General features: G+C 35.2%; 2 protein-coding genes across 4 annotated transcripts; one reads left to right on the top strand and one right to left on the bottom strand.

Annotated features, from left to right (window-relative positions):
* The first annotated feature begins 3,629 nt into the window (after positions 1-3,629).
* LOC104093531 (uncharacterized) lies at positions 3,630-7,183 on the top strand. Of its 2 annotated transcripts, none has more exons than XM_009599285.4 (3): positions 3,630-3,801; positions 4,756-5,341; positions 6,673-7,183. In XM_009599285.4, exons 2-3 carry the CDS (start codon positions 4,891-4,893, stop codon positions 6,720-6,722), a joined length of 501 nt encoding a protein of 166 aa, XP_009597580.1. In that variant the 5' UTR covers positions 3,630-3,801; positions 4,756-4,890; the 3' UTR covers positions 6,723-7,183. The 2 variants fall into 2 exon arrangements, with proteins under 2 accessions (XP_009597580.1, XP_009597581.1); XM_009599286.4 differs by having other exon boundaries at positions 3,776-3,889.
* A 179-nt stretch (positions 7,184-7,362) lies between these two features.
* On the bottom strand, positions 7,363-14,502 carry LOC104093530 (uncharacterized). 2 transcript variants are annotated; one of them, XM_009599283.4, is made up of 7 exons: positions 14,408-14,502; positions 14,203-14,290; positions 13,924-14,122; positions 12,418-12,504; positions 11,894-12,280; positions 9,020-9,173; positions 7,363-8,473 (listed from the first exon to the last, which is right to left on the bottom strand). In XM_009599283.4, the coding sequence occupies exons 2-7, from the start codon at positions 14,268-14,270 to the stop codon at positions 7,572-7,574; spliced, it is 1,797 nt and encodes a 598-aa protein (XP_009597578.1). In that variant the 5' UTR covers positions 14,271-14,290; positions 14,408-14,502; the 3' UTR covers positions 7,363-7,571. The 2 variants fall into 2 exon arrangements, with proteins under 2 accessions (XP_009597578.1, XP_070047679.1); XM_070191578.1 differs by having other exon boundaries at positions 14,203-14,481.
* Positions 14,503-15,389: the final 887 nt, after the last annotated feature.

The raw sequence follows: 15,389 nt of genomic DNA on the forward strand, positions 1-15,389 counted from the left end.
ACTAAGTAAGTCTGACCATTGCGATCAAATATTTGACCAATATACCGACCGATTTCGGTTGGTATGTAATTTAAATAAAATATAAAATGTCTTTTTGGTAGTTTTCGTCCGCTTTGGACGATTTTTTGGTCGCTTTTGTTGACTGACCAATGTTGGTCGGTATGTCTCGGTCGAATTTTTTCGGATTTCTAGTAGTGAACAGAGTACTGAAATGATAAGTTTCTTCAGGAGACTTATTTCCAACGTAGTATTAAATAGATAAATATATTTACGGCGGAGTCCAATATGGATAAAATTTTTCATGAAACTTATTTACAACGGAATAATAAGTGGACATCCGCAATATAATATATTTATAACATGTAAGAAGTTACAAGTACCAGATTTGAGTTTATAACACCTCTTCCATAGTTTTTGATAATATTTCACCATCTCGTTTTTCTACTTTACTAGTCATGTATGGAGAGATTGTGCCAAGTAATTTGCGGTTCTAAGATTTGCGTGAAGTACTGAGTTACGGTTCTAATTCACCGAAACCGATATTCAACCCTTCTTTATATTTGAGTGGTTTACGGTTCTAAGATATCTTAGATATTAATGTAATATTTTTTCCGTTCAAATTCATGTGACACATAAGTATTATAGAATACTTAAGACAATATTAAGTTTTGAAAATTTTAAAAAAAAATCTGTAAAGTAATGGAATATTAAAGTTTTCATGTTTGTATGTCGAAGTTCGAGTACTCTTTTTGTATAACGTACCTGGAATTGTCAAATATCTAAGCGCGTCTATATAATAGAGAAAACTCTATAGTTATGCTCTTATATGATGTTGTTTCGATATTGATAGGAAGATTTTAATCTTGCTTGCCTTGAAATTCCAGAAGGATTCTAGGCCACAATTTGAAAAGCTATTAAAGAAGTCATAATGCTAATTAATTCCAATCAAACCAGTAGGCGGTGCTAAATAAATTGGTTTAGTATTTGTTGTTTTGTCACCATCAAACCAAGAATTGCCATGTGCACCCTTTGGGAGGAAATCCGACAAAATATGTCAATTAGTCATATGAATGATTGAAGCGCAAGTTTACTTTTTAACTACCGAAGAATGTGTTGAAAGAGTTAGGACGCTTAACTCTTGAATTTAAATTAATTCGATCAATCAATTTTTAATATGTAATCTCGCATTTGATTTTTTAAAATAAAAACCTTCTTTGGTAAAAATATTATCCCTCTTTAGTGGATTTATTTGACATAAATTCTTATTAATGGGGCCAAAGAATTTAGAATGTCGGATGCCTAAATGAAAACAAAAGTCTTTGATATAATATAGGGGGTCCAATTTTAGTGGATCTTTCATACCCTTTTGCCCTTTTGTCCTTATCATGCTCTTGTCCTAGTCCTAGCTAATGAAATTGAAATGAAATATTGAACCCCACCAAGCCGCAAATAATTTTGAAACACATCCATTTATATTTGGAATGACGTTTGGCATCATATTCTTTAATTTTCTTGTTATTTAATTTGCTATTTGTAATACGAGAGTCAATTCCAATCACAAGTAATTTTCCTGGAAAGAGTAAGGTGAGATAGAATTCTGGCAAAGATACAATGAATATCAAGGGTAGACTATTTTTTACGGTAAGATTTGGTATGAAAGGTTTAATTAATTAAAATAAATATACAGTCTCTCTTTCCGCCCTCTTTCTTTTATTATTAACTAATTTTCTCCTTTTTAAACATGTGAAAAAGGTACAATGTTGTCTAAGAAAATTAAAGATTTTACGCAGTCAAATAGGTGGCCTAATTTACATTCTCATCTGCCTTTTTTATCATGGTCGAATTCTTTCCAACTAAATAACTAATAGGATTTCTCACCAAGAGATTTCAGTTCTAGGAATGAAGACAAAAATTCAACTATTTCTCCTTTTTTTTAAGGGAGGAGGAGATTTAGAATAGGGGAATACAACTTTTTATAAAAGAAAAGCTAACGAATCAACCAAAATGATGCAAAAAAAAAAACATAAAGAACCATACTAATGTGTAAGAAAAAGATAAAAAGCAAACTACATATAAGGCATAGTAAGCATGCGCTATACATGGGTCTGAGCTAACCTCCTCGCGTATTGATTTTTTTTTTTTTGTGGTAACAATACATATAGCGCATGATAAACATGCACTATGCAACAAAGTGCATAGTTGGTGCATCGGTTAAGTTGTGGAAGGCTAGAATCGAGCTCACGACACAAAGTTATGGCCACCATTCCACTTGCCCTTAACCAATGCATCAACCAACATTTTATTTCTCATTTAGAAAATTAAATATATTTGGCGCGCATTGCGCATGTTACCATGCATTATGTATTTTTACCACAAAAAATAAATAAAATGAAGACGGTCGTTAACGTGGGACGTTAGCTCATACTCATATATAGCACATAGTATACATGTACTATATGTAGTTTAATTCTTTTTTTTTTTCGCATTAATTTGGTTCTTTTTTGTTTCTTTTTTTTTTGCTGGTTCCGGACTCTCCTACGTATCATTGCTCTATTGTCTTTTGGAGGTTAACCCTAATCAAAGGTAACACACAAAGTCATAAATGTAAACCTAATTGTACTAATTCTCAAAATGTCTTGATAGAATTGTCTTTGTCCATTATATGCTTTCACCGGTCTAACAACCAGAGGCGGATCCAGGATTTAAATACTATGAGTTCAACTTTTAAGGTTTTTAGTATTGAACCCATTATATTTTTAAAGTTATGAGTTCATATCCATTATTTTTGCAATTTTAATGGATTTTTATATCGCATCGAAAGTAAAGAGTTCAGTTGAACCCGTTAGTTGTTCACTACATCCATTTCTGCTAACAACTGGATACATTTCTTTTTGAGAGGCAAACATGGAGGCATTTTCAAAAGGTGTGGATGTGGCCAACAACTTAGGCTTGTAGTTTGATTTGTACTCAAGTAACTTGTGTTGTCCTTAACTAGATTTACCTTACCCATTTTCCAGCAACATTAGAGCCACTTACCAAAACTTTTGTATATAAAATTACTTTTTATTATTAAAATTTGTAACTTATAATATTTTTATTTATATAAATTTGATTTTCAAAAAAAAAAAATCTATGTCTAAGTAAAGAAAAACAATAGGAAATTTAATCTTTATACTCCGAATTTATTCATTTTGTTTTTTTACAAACAGACGAATTATTTTTATTTTCTTGGCACAACTAAGACATTAGAGGCCTACTGTTCAATCCAACTAGTGGCCAAATTACTTGAACCACACACACAAGAAATTGACAAACAACGTTATCATTGGTCCTGGTCCCACTGCCACCTGGCACATCATATGACCTGGCAGCACTTTTCTTTTAATTTGACTTATCTTTCTTCAGTTGCTTGCTCACCAATCATATTCATATCCAATCAATACATACTTTTTCCAAATTCCAAAACTACCCTCAAATAATTCCACAAAGACAATTGTACCCTCATTCCTGATCAATAAAAAATCAGTTCCACCATCTTCACCTGTACCTTAAACCAGACAATAATTGCCCTTTCTAAATTTAGAACTTAAGCTGTGTTTTAAATAGACTCAGCTTCAGGTTTGGTAGTTGAATACTTGAAGGAAACTATCACAAACGTTCAAGAAAACTGTCTATTTCCAATTTCTTTTTCTCTCTAATTTTTTTCTTCAAATTGAAAAGAAAAAAGACCCCTTTTCCATATAAAACAAAAAACAAAAAAAATACCCCTTTTACAATTACATGTAAATTCAGGCTAAGCAGGTATACATATTGGCCAAGTATTTCAATATTTTCTGCAACTGAACCTTTTGATCGACTTATGAAGTTTGATAGAGAAGGAATATTTAAGGTTCTTTATGAGATACCCATGTTGGAAATCTCAAAAAGTTGTTTTTTTCATTTTTTAAAAGATATTATTTTGTTAATTTATGAAGAGTTTTAGCTAATCCTAAAGCTATGATTTTCTTTTTCTTTTTGAGAAGTTGTACTGGATTTCTGATTAAAGTCGCTTTCTTTGTGGTTTGATTTATTAGCATCCAAAGTTTGAATCTTTTAAAGATTTTTGTTTGTTTATTTATGACGAGTTTTAGCACAGCTAATTGCAAAGCTATGATCTTTACTGGGATTCTTGATTTTTTCTTTTTGTGGTTTTTTTCCATTGTACTTCCTTTATATTTGGTGGTTTTTGTTTGACTGGCTGAAATTGGAATTTTAATTCTTATTTTTGTGAAACACCACTTTGTACAATATCTGAAAATTGAGCTAAATTTCAATAAAAATTTGAGCTAATTAATAGGGTCAGAATATTTGGTTCTAATTTGCTATCAGGACCTATTTCTAGGGGGTATATTATAATTTCTTATAAACCTTTGCTACAAGCTGATTATAGTTACTGATTTATTGCTATGGGAAAGTAGAAAAAGTAAAGGAGGAAAAAGGGAAGAGCTTGAATTTTCTTAAATTGTTTTTAGAAAAAAAAAAAAAAATGGTGATATAACCATCTTCTATCACAAAGATGGCAACATTATGGGTCATAATGAATGGACGAAGATGTCACTTTATTTGTGTTCCATGTCTTTATTATTGTTATTGCTGTATTGAAAATTGATGAACTTAAAAAGAAAAATCAATTTGTTGCTGGTCATTCAATTGTATAACATGCTGTGTTAATACTGTTTGTATCATCTTCTAACTAGCTGAATTTCTTTGGAACAGGAACAAATAACACATTTAGTACCTTCAATTGTCATAATCCTGATTCATTGTATCTGCCAGCAGTTTTGTTCAAAAACTCAGTCTCAGAATTTGATTTCTATTTTGGGTTCAAGAAATTTCTTGATTTAGTCAGATATGGCCTTGGCATTTACCCCTTTGTCCTGGTGGCTTTGGAGTGGAAAGCATCAAGAACCAAAAATCTCGAAAGGGACTTGTTTAAATTCATTATCTGATTCAGGGTTATTTGAATTGGATACTTTGACATTCCCTCGGAATATTGCCTCCTCATCTGGAAGGGTTAAGAGAAAATGGCAGAGTCGAGAGGAGCGCAAGATTGATAGGGAGTATGATATTGTTCTTGTGCCATCGGACGGTGGATGTGTATCAGGGTCCGAGTCTGATGATTCAGACTGGTCCATTGGATGGTTGGAGCCTCATGGCCCGGAGTTCCACAGTGATGAAAATAGAGATGATAGTTTTGCTGTGCTTGTTCCTTGCTATGGACGTGGACGCGCAAACATGGAAGATAATGCACAAGACAAGTTTCTGCAGGGCATTGGAAACTTCAAGGATATACATGCTTCTGGTAAGAGTCAGTTTCTTGGAATATTCTGTTTTTATTTGGAAATACAACTTCTACTTTTGTTGGTTTCTCTTTGGTGCGACAGAACCAATTATATATTTTTCGTTTCAGATAGTTAAATTTATATTCGTCTCAGACAGATAACACGTACTTAAAAGTATATGAAACTCCTGACATAAAGACTTCTCTCCACTTGATAATATGCTGCTAGCTGCTAATGGCTTACTAAGTAATTCTATGAGAAACATATACATTGCTATTGAAACTAGTGGCTGCTTGGGCAAAAACAAGATAAAACACGAACCATTACCTTTTGAAGGTTCTGTCGACTTCCCCTTGCTATAACTAAATTCTATCACACAAGGACAAGGAAGGACTTGAATCGAGAGTCAACATTTTGTTTCATGCTTAGAAATTGGTGAATTGAGCTTCCTGCTTTTTGCTTCATTTCCGCTTTGTTAATGTGCTGAAAGTATAACTAGCAGATCTAGTGCAAGCTCCGAATGTTAAGATTGCTGAAAGCTTCCTTTCATGTAATGTGGTGACTGAATGAGGTTGCTTTGGTTGGCCTTCTTTATATTATTGAATGGTTTTTTTTTCATTTCCTATAGGTGCTGCAATCTAGAGAAATTAGAATGAGTTCAAGATTCTTTTCTCCCTTTGTCTTTTCCAGAGGGAAGGGCAAGGATTGGTGGTGAATTATTTAAGGGTAGATGATGATTATTAACGAGTAATGTTAAGTCATTAATGCAGCACACCTCCAGAATGAATTTCTCATTGATAACCTGTTATACATTAGTGTGACTCATATCTAGCATCGTATCTTGTGTTCTACACAACTCTGATCTTGCCCCTTTTTATTTCCGTTTTGAAATTAAAAGTTAGATTTTTTCCTTTGTCCCACACGGCTTGATCAGTTGAGAAGTATTTAGTACCATATTCAGTTAGTGGAGTCTATGTCATCGTTGACAAGCCAGTTATAGGATAAAAGGGGTTCTGTTTACTGGTTGAGATGTACATATCATAACTTTCTTGGCATCAGAAGACTTCAAATTTTTGTGCAACTCTGTTCATTAGCCATTACAGGACTGTCAATCTGAAATCTTTGTTCTTCTGAAATGTAACCATTTTTCTGGTCAAGCATTACGATTTCAACTCTCTTATTTCCTTCCTATTTTTGACATTTTTCACTTTTTGAATGATGCATCGATCTAGACGTGGGGTAAACCAAAAACAAGTGTCTATAGAATTAAATAGTGGTATAGTTGCTGGCTCAGTTGTTAATTTTGTGTTCTCCATACTTTATGCTTATTGATTTCATTTTTTACATGCAGAGAATAAGAAGTATACGGAGCAGTGGCTCTCATCTTTGCAGTACAGCTGACATACTGCAATGGCTGAGTTTATTCGATTTCTTTTCTGCTGCCCCTCCAGATTCTTTGTTGCAGTGGATTCAATGATCATACCGTACCTTGTGTCTCTGATTTTCAGAATTAGTTCGGAAGAAGTAACCTCTACTTGCCTCCTCCGATTGGTGTAAATTCGTGATTTGAAACTGGTTGGAAGGAGAAGAGAAGAATGATGGTTAAAGAAAAACAATTGGAGAAAACTAAGTAAAAATGGAGGGAAAGCTAAGTTGTGATTATGCTTGTAATATTCTTTGATGTAAATATATCTGTGAATAGGTTCATCCAGTTGTCAATATCTCTTTCTGCCTGAGAAAATAACTGGATACTTCTGATGTTATTAGCAAGTATGTTGTCATTGTGAAATATGCAGTTTCATCCGGTTGTAAATTATTTCTGACTGAAATAAATGGGAAGTTCAAATGTTATTAGTAAGAAATTAGCTTCTGCTGATTAATGTTACTAATCTTTGTCACCCCTTGCTTTCTAACTCCTTGCAATCAACATTTGCACTTATATATTTAAGACTATGTAGTTGCTTCCAGGGCAACAACAAGGAATTTAAGTGTCGTAGTCTCTTTAATGTAGATTGCACAACCTGCAAAAGAGATCTCAAGATAACGAAATAATAACACATGGAGATATTCAATAATTAACGAGGGAATATCAAGGAATTGTAATTTGTCACCCAAGTATATACAACGCTTTGCAAGAAACCTACACATTTACATTAAAGAAGGAAGAAGGCAAAACTACCAAAAAGGAAGATAAGAATTAACATGCATTTATCTTTACATGCATAGTTGGTCCAACCCAGTCACTCCATTTCATTCTCTTCCATTCTGATTTCTAGTTGGTGCCTTATTGAGATCACAACCATTAGTACTCCCATTCTCAGTTCTAGCTAGTGCTTTACTAGGATTAGTTGTATCATTTATTAACTTTTCTTGAACATGAATGCCTGGAACAGAATCTTGATCATCTTGTCTATCCTCCTTTACTTCATCACCGAACGATGAGGTTTGATCTTCAGCTTTCTCTATGAACGGGTTGCTTGATGCAGGAAGTTTATCTTGTTGGACTTGTGGTGGTAGTGCCTTATCACCAGAAGCACCTACAACTCCTACTTGTTTCTCACTTTGTGCATTAGACAGAGTGGTAGTTTGACTTTTTTGGAGAAGCTTTTGCTTAGTATTTTCTTCAAGCTCAGCAGCTGGAGCACATGTTGGGGCATCAGGTGCAGCTGAAGCATTTGGTCTGGATGAAGTACCAGCAAGGCTAGGTTGAACAGCCGATGATACAGGTTTCAAAGAGTGGCCCAGCACCTGCAGAGTTTCAGGCCGTGAGGCATTTGATGGGCCTGTGGAATGGGACACCAGGCCGGTACAAATAAAGTGCACATTACTGGGCAAGCCATTTGTACTAACTGGGACATGAGATTTGACTGCAGGACCTCCTCTAGGTATTTGGACGGCAGATTTAGATTGTACTGTCTTGAGCAATGAGGCACCATTTGAAGGGGTAGCAACGCGGGCACCTGCAGCCACAGCAGCAACTTTGACAATTGAATCAGGACTCGTATTAGGTTTTGGCAATGGCTTTTTTGGGACTATCCGAGGTTTTGACGACAACGGATCTTGCTGATGCTGGGATTGTGCACCACCAGATGCAAAGTCAGCAGCAACAGAATGTGAAGAGTTACTAGGTCCAGCGCCTGAATTTTGCCCCACTGAAACAACACAAAAACCTGGGTTAAAACTGCAGTATGCAAGAATGGCATTAACCTCTGATATACAAGGTTAAGAAGGGAAGAGTTCCCATGTTTTCTCCACCCATTCAAATAACTCAGTCATGCTGAAAAGAGAAATTGCTCCTAATCCACTGTGGAATTTTGCTTTTCCTAGATCAGCGTGCAATAATTTTTATATGTATTTTGCATGCCGTCAATATTAATTGGAATATAGGACTCAGACCTTCTAAAGACTCTTGAACAACTGAAACTTCTTAACTATTGAACGTTGAGCAGTTCCAGGAGAAAAAACATTGAACAGTTGAATAATTAATTACCCCTTTGCAGACATACTGCAGATACTGTAAATGACAACATACATTCAGATTATCACAGGATACTCTCAGCCATCTGACACACCCAATGTAGAGTTCTAGACAGTATCTCAACAATAACTATCCTCCCCCTCACCCTCAACCTTTTCCTTCTCCCATCAGGAGTGTGGGAACAGATACATTAACATCATATAGGAGTTGAGAGGATTACCGCCAGCGCTGATTGGACAAGCTGCTTTCAAGTTATCTCCCATAGGCATATTAAGAGCTAGGGACATTGCGCGACGAGCTGCCAGCTGAGCCTCTGAAAGCTGTGAGCCATTCCCGACAATGGTTCCCTGCCGTTTTCTAATAATGGCCCACCTCTGCACAAAAAAAAACATTCATAATCTCATGGTAAATTTAAAATGCAAAATGATAGTTGACAACAGACACAATATTTACAACTTCTCCTATTTACTTTTTTTACGTCCAGTCCATGCTAGCTAAACCAATACACACTTCTGCATCTCATTCCGTTGCCGGGATTCGAACCCGGGAAACCTGGGAATAACCCAGACATCCTAACCATACTAGATAACAACGGACATCCATGGTCTATCACTCTATCTCCAACTATTTGTTTGACATAGATATCACTAGGAGGATTATCTTTAGTACAACCAAAATGCTGGGTTGAAGTTAAAGAATCAATATTTAGATGTAAATGAAGACAGAAACAATACTTAGATATGACTTCACCACTAAGTTTACTCCATTTACCATTTACATCTATGTCACCAAAATTGTCAATAAATGATTGCATACCAAAACTTGTTAACACTTTGGGAGGATAGAGCTTGCAACTAAAGGTCTCACCGGTATTGTCAACGGTAAAAAACTGCCAAAAGCGCCAAATTCCATTTGCACTTTAAGCGTAAAACGCAATTAAAGCACACCTTTTAGATAATAATACTGCAGATGATGAAAAGTTTATACGTGTGTGCATGCACGCGCGTGCGCGTGTGTGTAATGCAAGAAACAATAATCATACACACAAGAAAACAATTATATAGATAAAAGAATTGGAAAAAACTACAATTAAGTGAAATTATGTAAAATGAGTCGTGTCAATTAGGCAGTGAAACCACATTAAATTTTTTATTCAGATGCAAAGATGTAGTTTTAGCATTGATTTCAGATTTGATGACTAGCTTTCTAATACTAGAGTTATAATTTCCTATTCGTAATAACAACATTCTCTTTTGGTGGGTTCTTTTATTAATATAAAATTCTACTTGCTACATTATTGTTTATTGTTGTCCTCTTGAAAACAGGGGCATGAGAATTAATGTAATTTTATCAAAAGGAAAGGCAAATACTTGGTTAGTTCTTGTTGAGATGCATGATTTGGTGCAAGCATTACCTAAATGAGGCGAAGAATGGAAGGGAAGTTATCTCTAAGGAATGTACAGTGCTACATCAGAACAAGTATAAAGTTTCCATTTATACCATATAACTGAAAACAGAAATTTCTTGAAATTGGCTGATAAACTCATACCACATAGATGAGAGGATAATTGCTCCATCACAATTGGGGTCTACCGAGAAACAGTGATCTAAAATGATTGAATTAATATTTGGTCCAAACTAGTAGCAGGGATTCAGTAAGAAGTTTCATTAGATATTGAGGGGTTAACGGGAGGAAAAGTTATCCTCCAAGGAATGTAATAATCCTACATCAGAAGTATAAAGTTTTTAATTTATACCATAAAACTGACACAAAAAGTTCTTAAAATTGGTCCATAACCTCACACCACATAGATCAGAGGATAACTGCTACATCACAATCGAGGTTTATCGACAAATAGTGATCCTAAATAATTGGACTGTTATTTTGTCAAGTACGGCATCCCCTCTTCCTTAAAATAGGTAATATCATCCGAAGGAAAGCACCTTGGGCATGCTACTTGTACTACTAAATGCATCGTACAACTGCCAAAAGGACATGGCATCATACCTTGCCATTTTTTAAATAATCAGAACCTAACGCTTGAATCATGGAAGTCAGTCTGAGTGGAGGAACAATATATTCCCAAACTGTTAAATTTTGGATATTGCAAGACATGAATTGGTTGTTGCCTAATTCAAGATTGAGGTAAACACACCAACTGTTCAAGATTGAGGAAAATCCGCACGCGAGACGTCTCTATGTTCCTTACTACCATCTTACCATTTGACAGAGAAAGGGGTATTCCACCCAACTTTCATTTAATTTTATTTCTTTTTATTTCCTTCCCAGTTTTCCTATCATTTGTGAAGCACTAGAAACAGCTCTATTTTATCAATCTGATAAGATCTTTCTTCTGTCTCTCTATCATTAGGTTCATACTGAAGCAAACTCTAGCTATATAGCTAGAATGATTCACGAAAATATCCCGATATAGGTGTCTTTTCTACTAACATGCAAATCTATAACTTATCAATTAACTGAGCTGGAGAATGACCTATTTTCTTGGTTTTTACTCTTTGGAGCAAATAGAGGGGTTAGAATTTTGGATGAGATCAATTTAGTGAGCTGCGAACCACAAGGGATCCGAAAAAATTAACATTCTTTTAACTCCAAGACAAGGATTAATCTAAGCAATGAAAGATGACTACCTTCTCTAACAATTATTTTTTGAGAAGGTATCAGTTTCTGTATATTAATATAAAACATCAGCCTAAAGATTGTGCTGGTCCAAAATTAGGTGTTACATCAGGAGGAAAGCTATGAAATCTACCCTCCTTGCTCCTCTAACAAGGAATCTAGAGCATCTACAATTGACTCAGGGTCTTATATATATATATATATATATATATATATATATATATATATATATATATTCAGATTTACACCAAAAGCAAAAAAGAAGAACGCAATTCAACTACGATGTTATTATTTCTACCTACGGTGCTAACTAGCGCCATGTTTGTGCTAAAATTTAAGAAGGACAAGGTTAAAAGCATTTACTAACTAGAGAGAGTAATTAAAACTGGAGAATATATATAGATATAGTCAGTATTTTGATAAAGATAGATATATTCATCATATACAAAGAAAAACCTGAGAGAGTTGTGAAGCTGTTCTGTCTCCCTTAAAGTCCCCTTTCAATATGTTTGCCCAGTTTCCTTCACCGCATTTTTGGACCGCAGCAATGAGTTCCATGTCTTCTGCTGCTGACCATGGTTTACGCTTTCGTCGAGGAGGCAAGTTGATACAAGCTAGTCCATGGGTATCCAATCCCTCAGCAGCCGCCACAGTTGCCAATGGTTGTTTTTGCACTGCAACTGGGACTGTAATATTTGTCCCGTGCATAGAAGTACCATGGAATGAATTATCCATACCAGTTCTAGAAGTTTGGCCATTAGGTATATTTATAGTCAATGGAGCCTCAACAGTTGAACCATTTAACATATTGGTATCATTTGGAACACCAGAAGCAATTAGTACCTGTCAAAGGCCAAGATTCCCCCCAAACCACACAACTGGTTATCCACAACACAAACTGAGTGCATATGAAAGATGCAAGCTGTTCAGCCAAATAATTGTTCACAATTACAGCGTTCTGGGCAGATTATTTGACCTACCTTGACACATGCTGCCGCTTCTGCTGAAGCTTCACTGCTTACAGCAGGGAAAGCTTCCAACTCGTATTCTAAATCACTGTCATCATCCTGTCATCAAAAAGTACAAAATCAACAAACAAAGTCATGGAATTATAAATCACCAACATAAGGTTCAAGCTATAAGGTGGATCTTTCACCACCAAACATCAACTATCAATACATGCTCCTAAAATTACTGCCACTTAATTATTCAAACAAAGCTCACAAAAAGAAAAGGAAAAACACTAAACTAGGGACCAAAAAATTGTTTTCTGGGTGTCACTTATTGAGTACACAACATTCCGCCAGAAAAGAGATCCTTCCAGGCAGAAGATAAATGAAGATGTTCACATATGTACAGCACCAAGCTTAGTACATTATTAAACCCCAAAACCTAATGAAATAGGCCATATTTATTCCCAATCTGGAGAAAGGGTGAAATTTGAAAATTAATGCATCTTTACACTTTATTCACACATATATACTTTATTCACACATATACAAACATGCAAGCAGCACAAATTTTTTTTATCAAAAAACAACACTTAGAAGACAGGCGATTGAGAAAGGAAAAGAAGGAAAAATAGAAAGCTGGAAATGCTATATTCAGCCATTCTCAACATCCAAAGTTCACCAACACATAAGCTAAAGCGCAACTCCACATTGTATCAAAAAGCAATTGAAATTTTAACACGCATGAAATTTCCCAATTTATCAAAATTGATTTAGATTATGCATAACATAAGCAATTGACGCCCTTAGCAGTAATGTGGGTATTATACTTTGGAGAGAAAGGAACAAAAGAGCTTAAAGGGAGAACATTACTTCCTACAGCTTGGGGGCTTTTTGTTTTTTGCTTAAATTTGGAGCATCCACTACTCCTGCCGGTATAGATGATTGGGCGTCTTTTGTAAGGAACCGTATATTTTCATGTAGGTTCTCTACTTTTGGTATACTTCTTATATAGGGAGTTTTCCCCTACTATCTCAATAAAATATTACTTTCACTAAGAAAAAATTAGTATACAAAACTACATCTACGGCTCAATCACAAACAAGCTGATTCAACTTTGTCAATCACTTATATCCATTCTGCTTTATTTGGACCTTTCCTTCCAAATGAAGCCACCAAACACCCCCCCCCCCCCCCAAAAAAAAAAAAAATACACTGCTCCGATCATACACACGGGGGGCGGAGCTAGGGTGCGCAAGGGGTTCAATTGAATTGCCTTCATTGGAAAATTATGATACACAAATAGGGTAAAAATGAATCATAATTGTCGAATCCCCTTGGCGCAGGGAAAGATTATAGTGTAGTGGGAAAGGGATTCAAAAATTGCTTTCCATTGCAGGTTCAAATCCCAGGTGTGACATTCTTGTATTTTTTTTTTAATTACCCTTGTCAGAATTCCTAGCTCTGCCACTCGCCCCAAAAATACACACACATACACACGCAGAAAGACAAACAATTTGGCGATGATTGACATACCAAAGGTTGTGCAGCATCATCTAATTTATCTAGCAAACCATGGCGATAAGCCAAATGGCGCCATAGCATTTGATACTCTCTTGCATTAGTAATCCCAGTTGTAGACTTCTTCACCAATGCATTCCAATCAATTTTCTCATCTGCTGCAACTTGTGCTGCCACCTCACCCAACACTCCCAGTACAGTTGTTGCATTATACCTTCAATATTAATCACCAAACAAAAATATCAATACCAAAAAAAATGATTTAGAAAAAAGAATGAAGAAGCAAAAAGAGACCTTTGTAAGAGAGTGGACATATCTTCTTCAGTCACAAAACACTTTTGTTTCTTCGATTTCTCGAACATTCTCAATCCCTTGATATTCTCTATTTAAAATCACATTCGATTGAGGAGAAAGAAAGGTGAGTATGATACAAGAGAAAAACCCTAGCTAGGGGAAGAACGAAGAAGATGAGTATGACGACGTCGTTTTTGTGACTGACCGTTGAAGAGCGTCGAAGCAACGCGTTACTCGCAACGGAGAGAGAGAGAGCTCAGTCAAACTGAGTTTTTAGAGGTCGAGGAATGTGAAAATGCTAAAAGAAAAAAAAGTATCCTTTTTACATCTCTTTTTAATAAATTTCACTATTTGGTAAAAACACAGGAATTTGCCAAGTGATACTCTGTTTATGTGGTGTAGTTTACTTGTAAGTAGAGTTTAGGAAAAAAGCAAAACTATAAGGGATTTATTATTTCGGGATTTATTATTCCGAAATTATTATTTTACTCTTATATACGGATAAAAATAATACTACAATTCAAGAATAACTAATCTCAGAATTAATTATATCGTGATTTTATCCCAAACAAATATGAGATAAACCCATCTCAAATTTAAGCTCAAGATTAATGATCTCTTATTCCTTGTACCAAACGAGCCTTAAGTAACTTGTAATGTTAAGCATGTTGTGATATTTTGCTGACTACTCCATAAGAGTATATTATTAATGGTAAAATAAAACTTAAGTTAAATTATTCTAAATATGAAAATTGACATTATTCTTGAAACTGGCTAGTAAAAAATAGTATCACATTAAATGGAGTAAAAGAAGTACTAATAACTATTTGGCTAACCAACAAGGGTTGTGGTGTAGTGGTAAGTACTACTTTATTCCTAACCAGAGGTCTCGGGTTCGAGTCCCTGGGTATGGAGTCGCCTTTGTTAGGGAGCGCTTTAATCCCAATGTGGAACTTTCCGGCATCGGATTTAGTCGGGTCCCAATACGGGAATCGAACACCGAGTAGGAAACCAAAAAAATAACTATTTGGGTGTTAAAACATCGGCGGTTATCAAATTAAATACCCTAATACGATGAAGATTAATTTCAATATAGACACGCAATACATGCAAAATGAATTTTTATGTGGTTAATAAACAAGATGGTAATAATTTTTATATAGTTGTTGTATGAATATCGTTAGCTA

The sequence above is a fragment of the Nicotiana tomentosiformis genome, chromosome 12, assembly GCF_000390325.3.
Source record: "Nicotiana tomentosiformis chromosome 12, ASM39032v3, whole genome shotgun sequence".
In the NCBI taxonomy this organism is placed as follows: domain Eukaryota; kingdom Viridiplantae; phylum Streptophyta; class Magnoliopsida; order Solanales; family Solanaceae; genus Nicotiana; species Nicotiana tomentosiformis.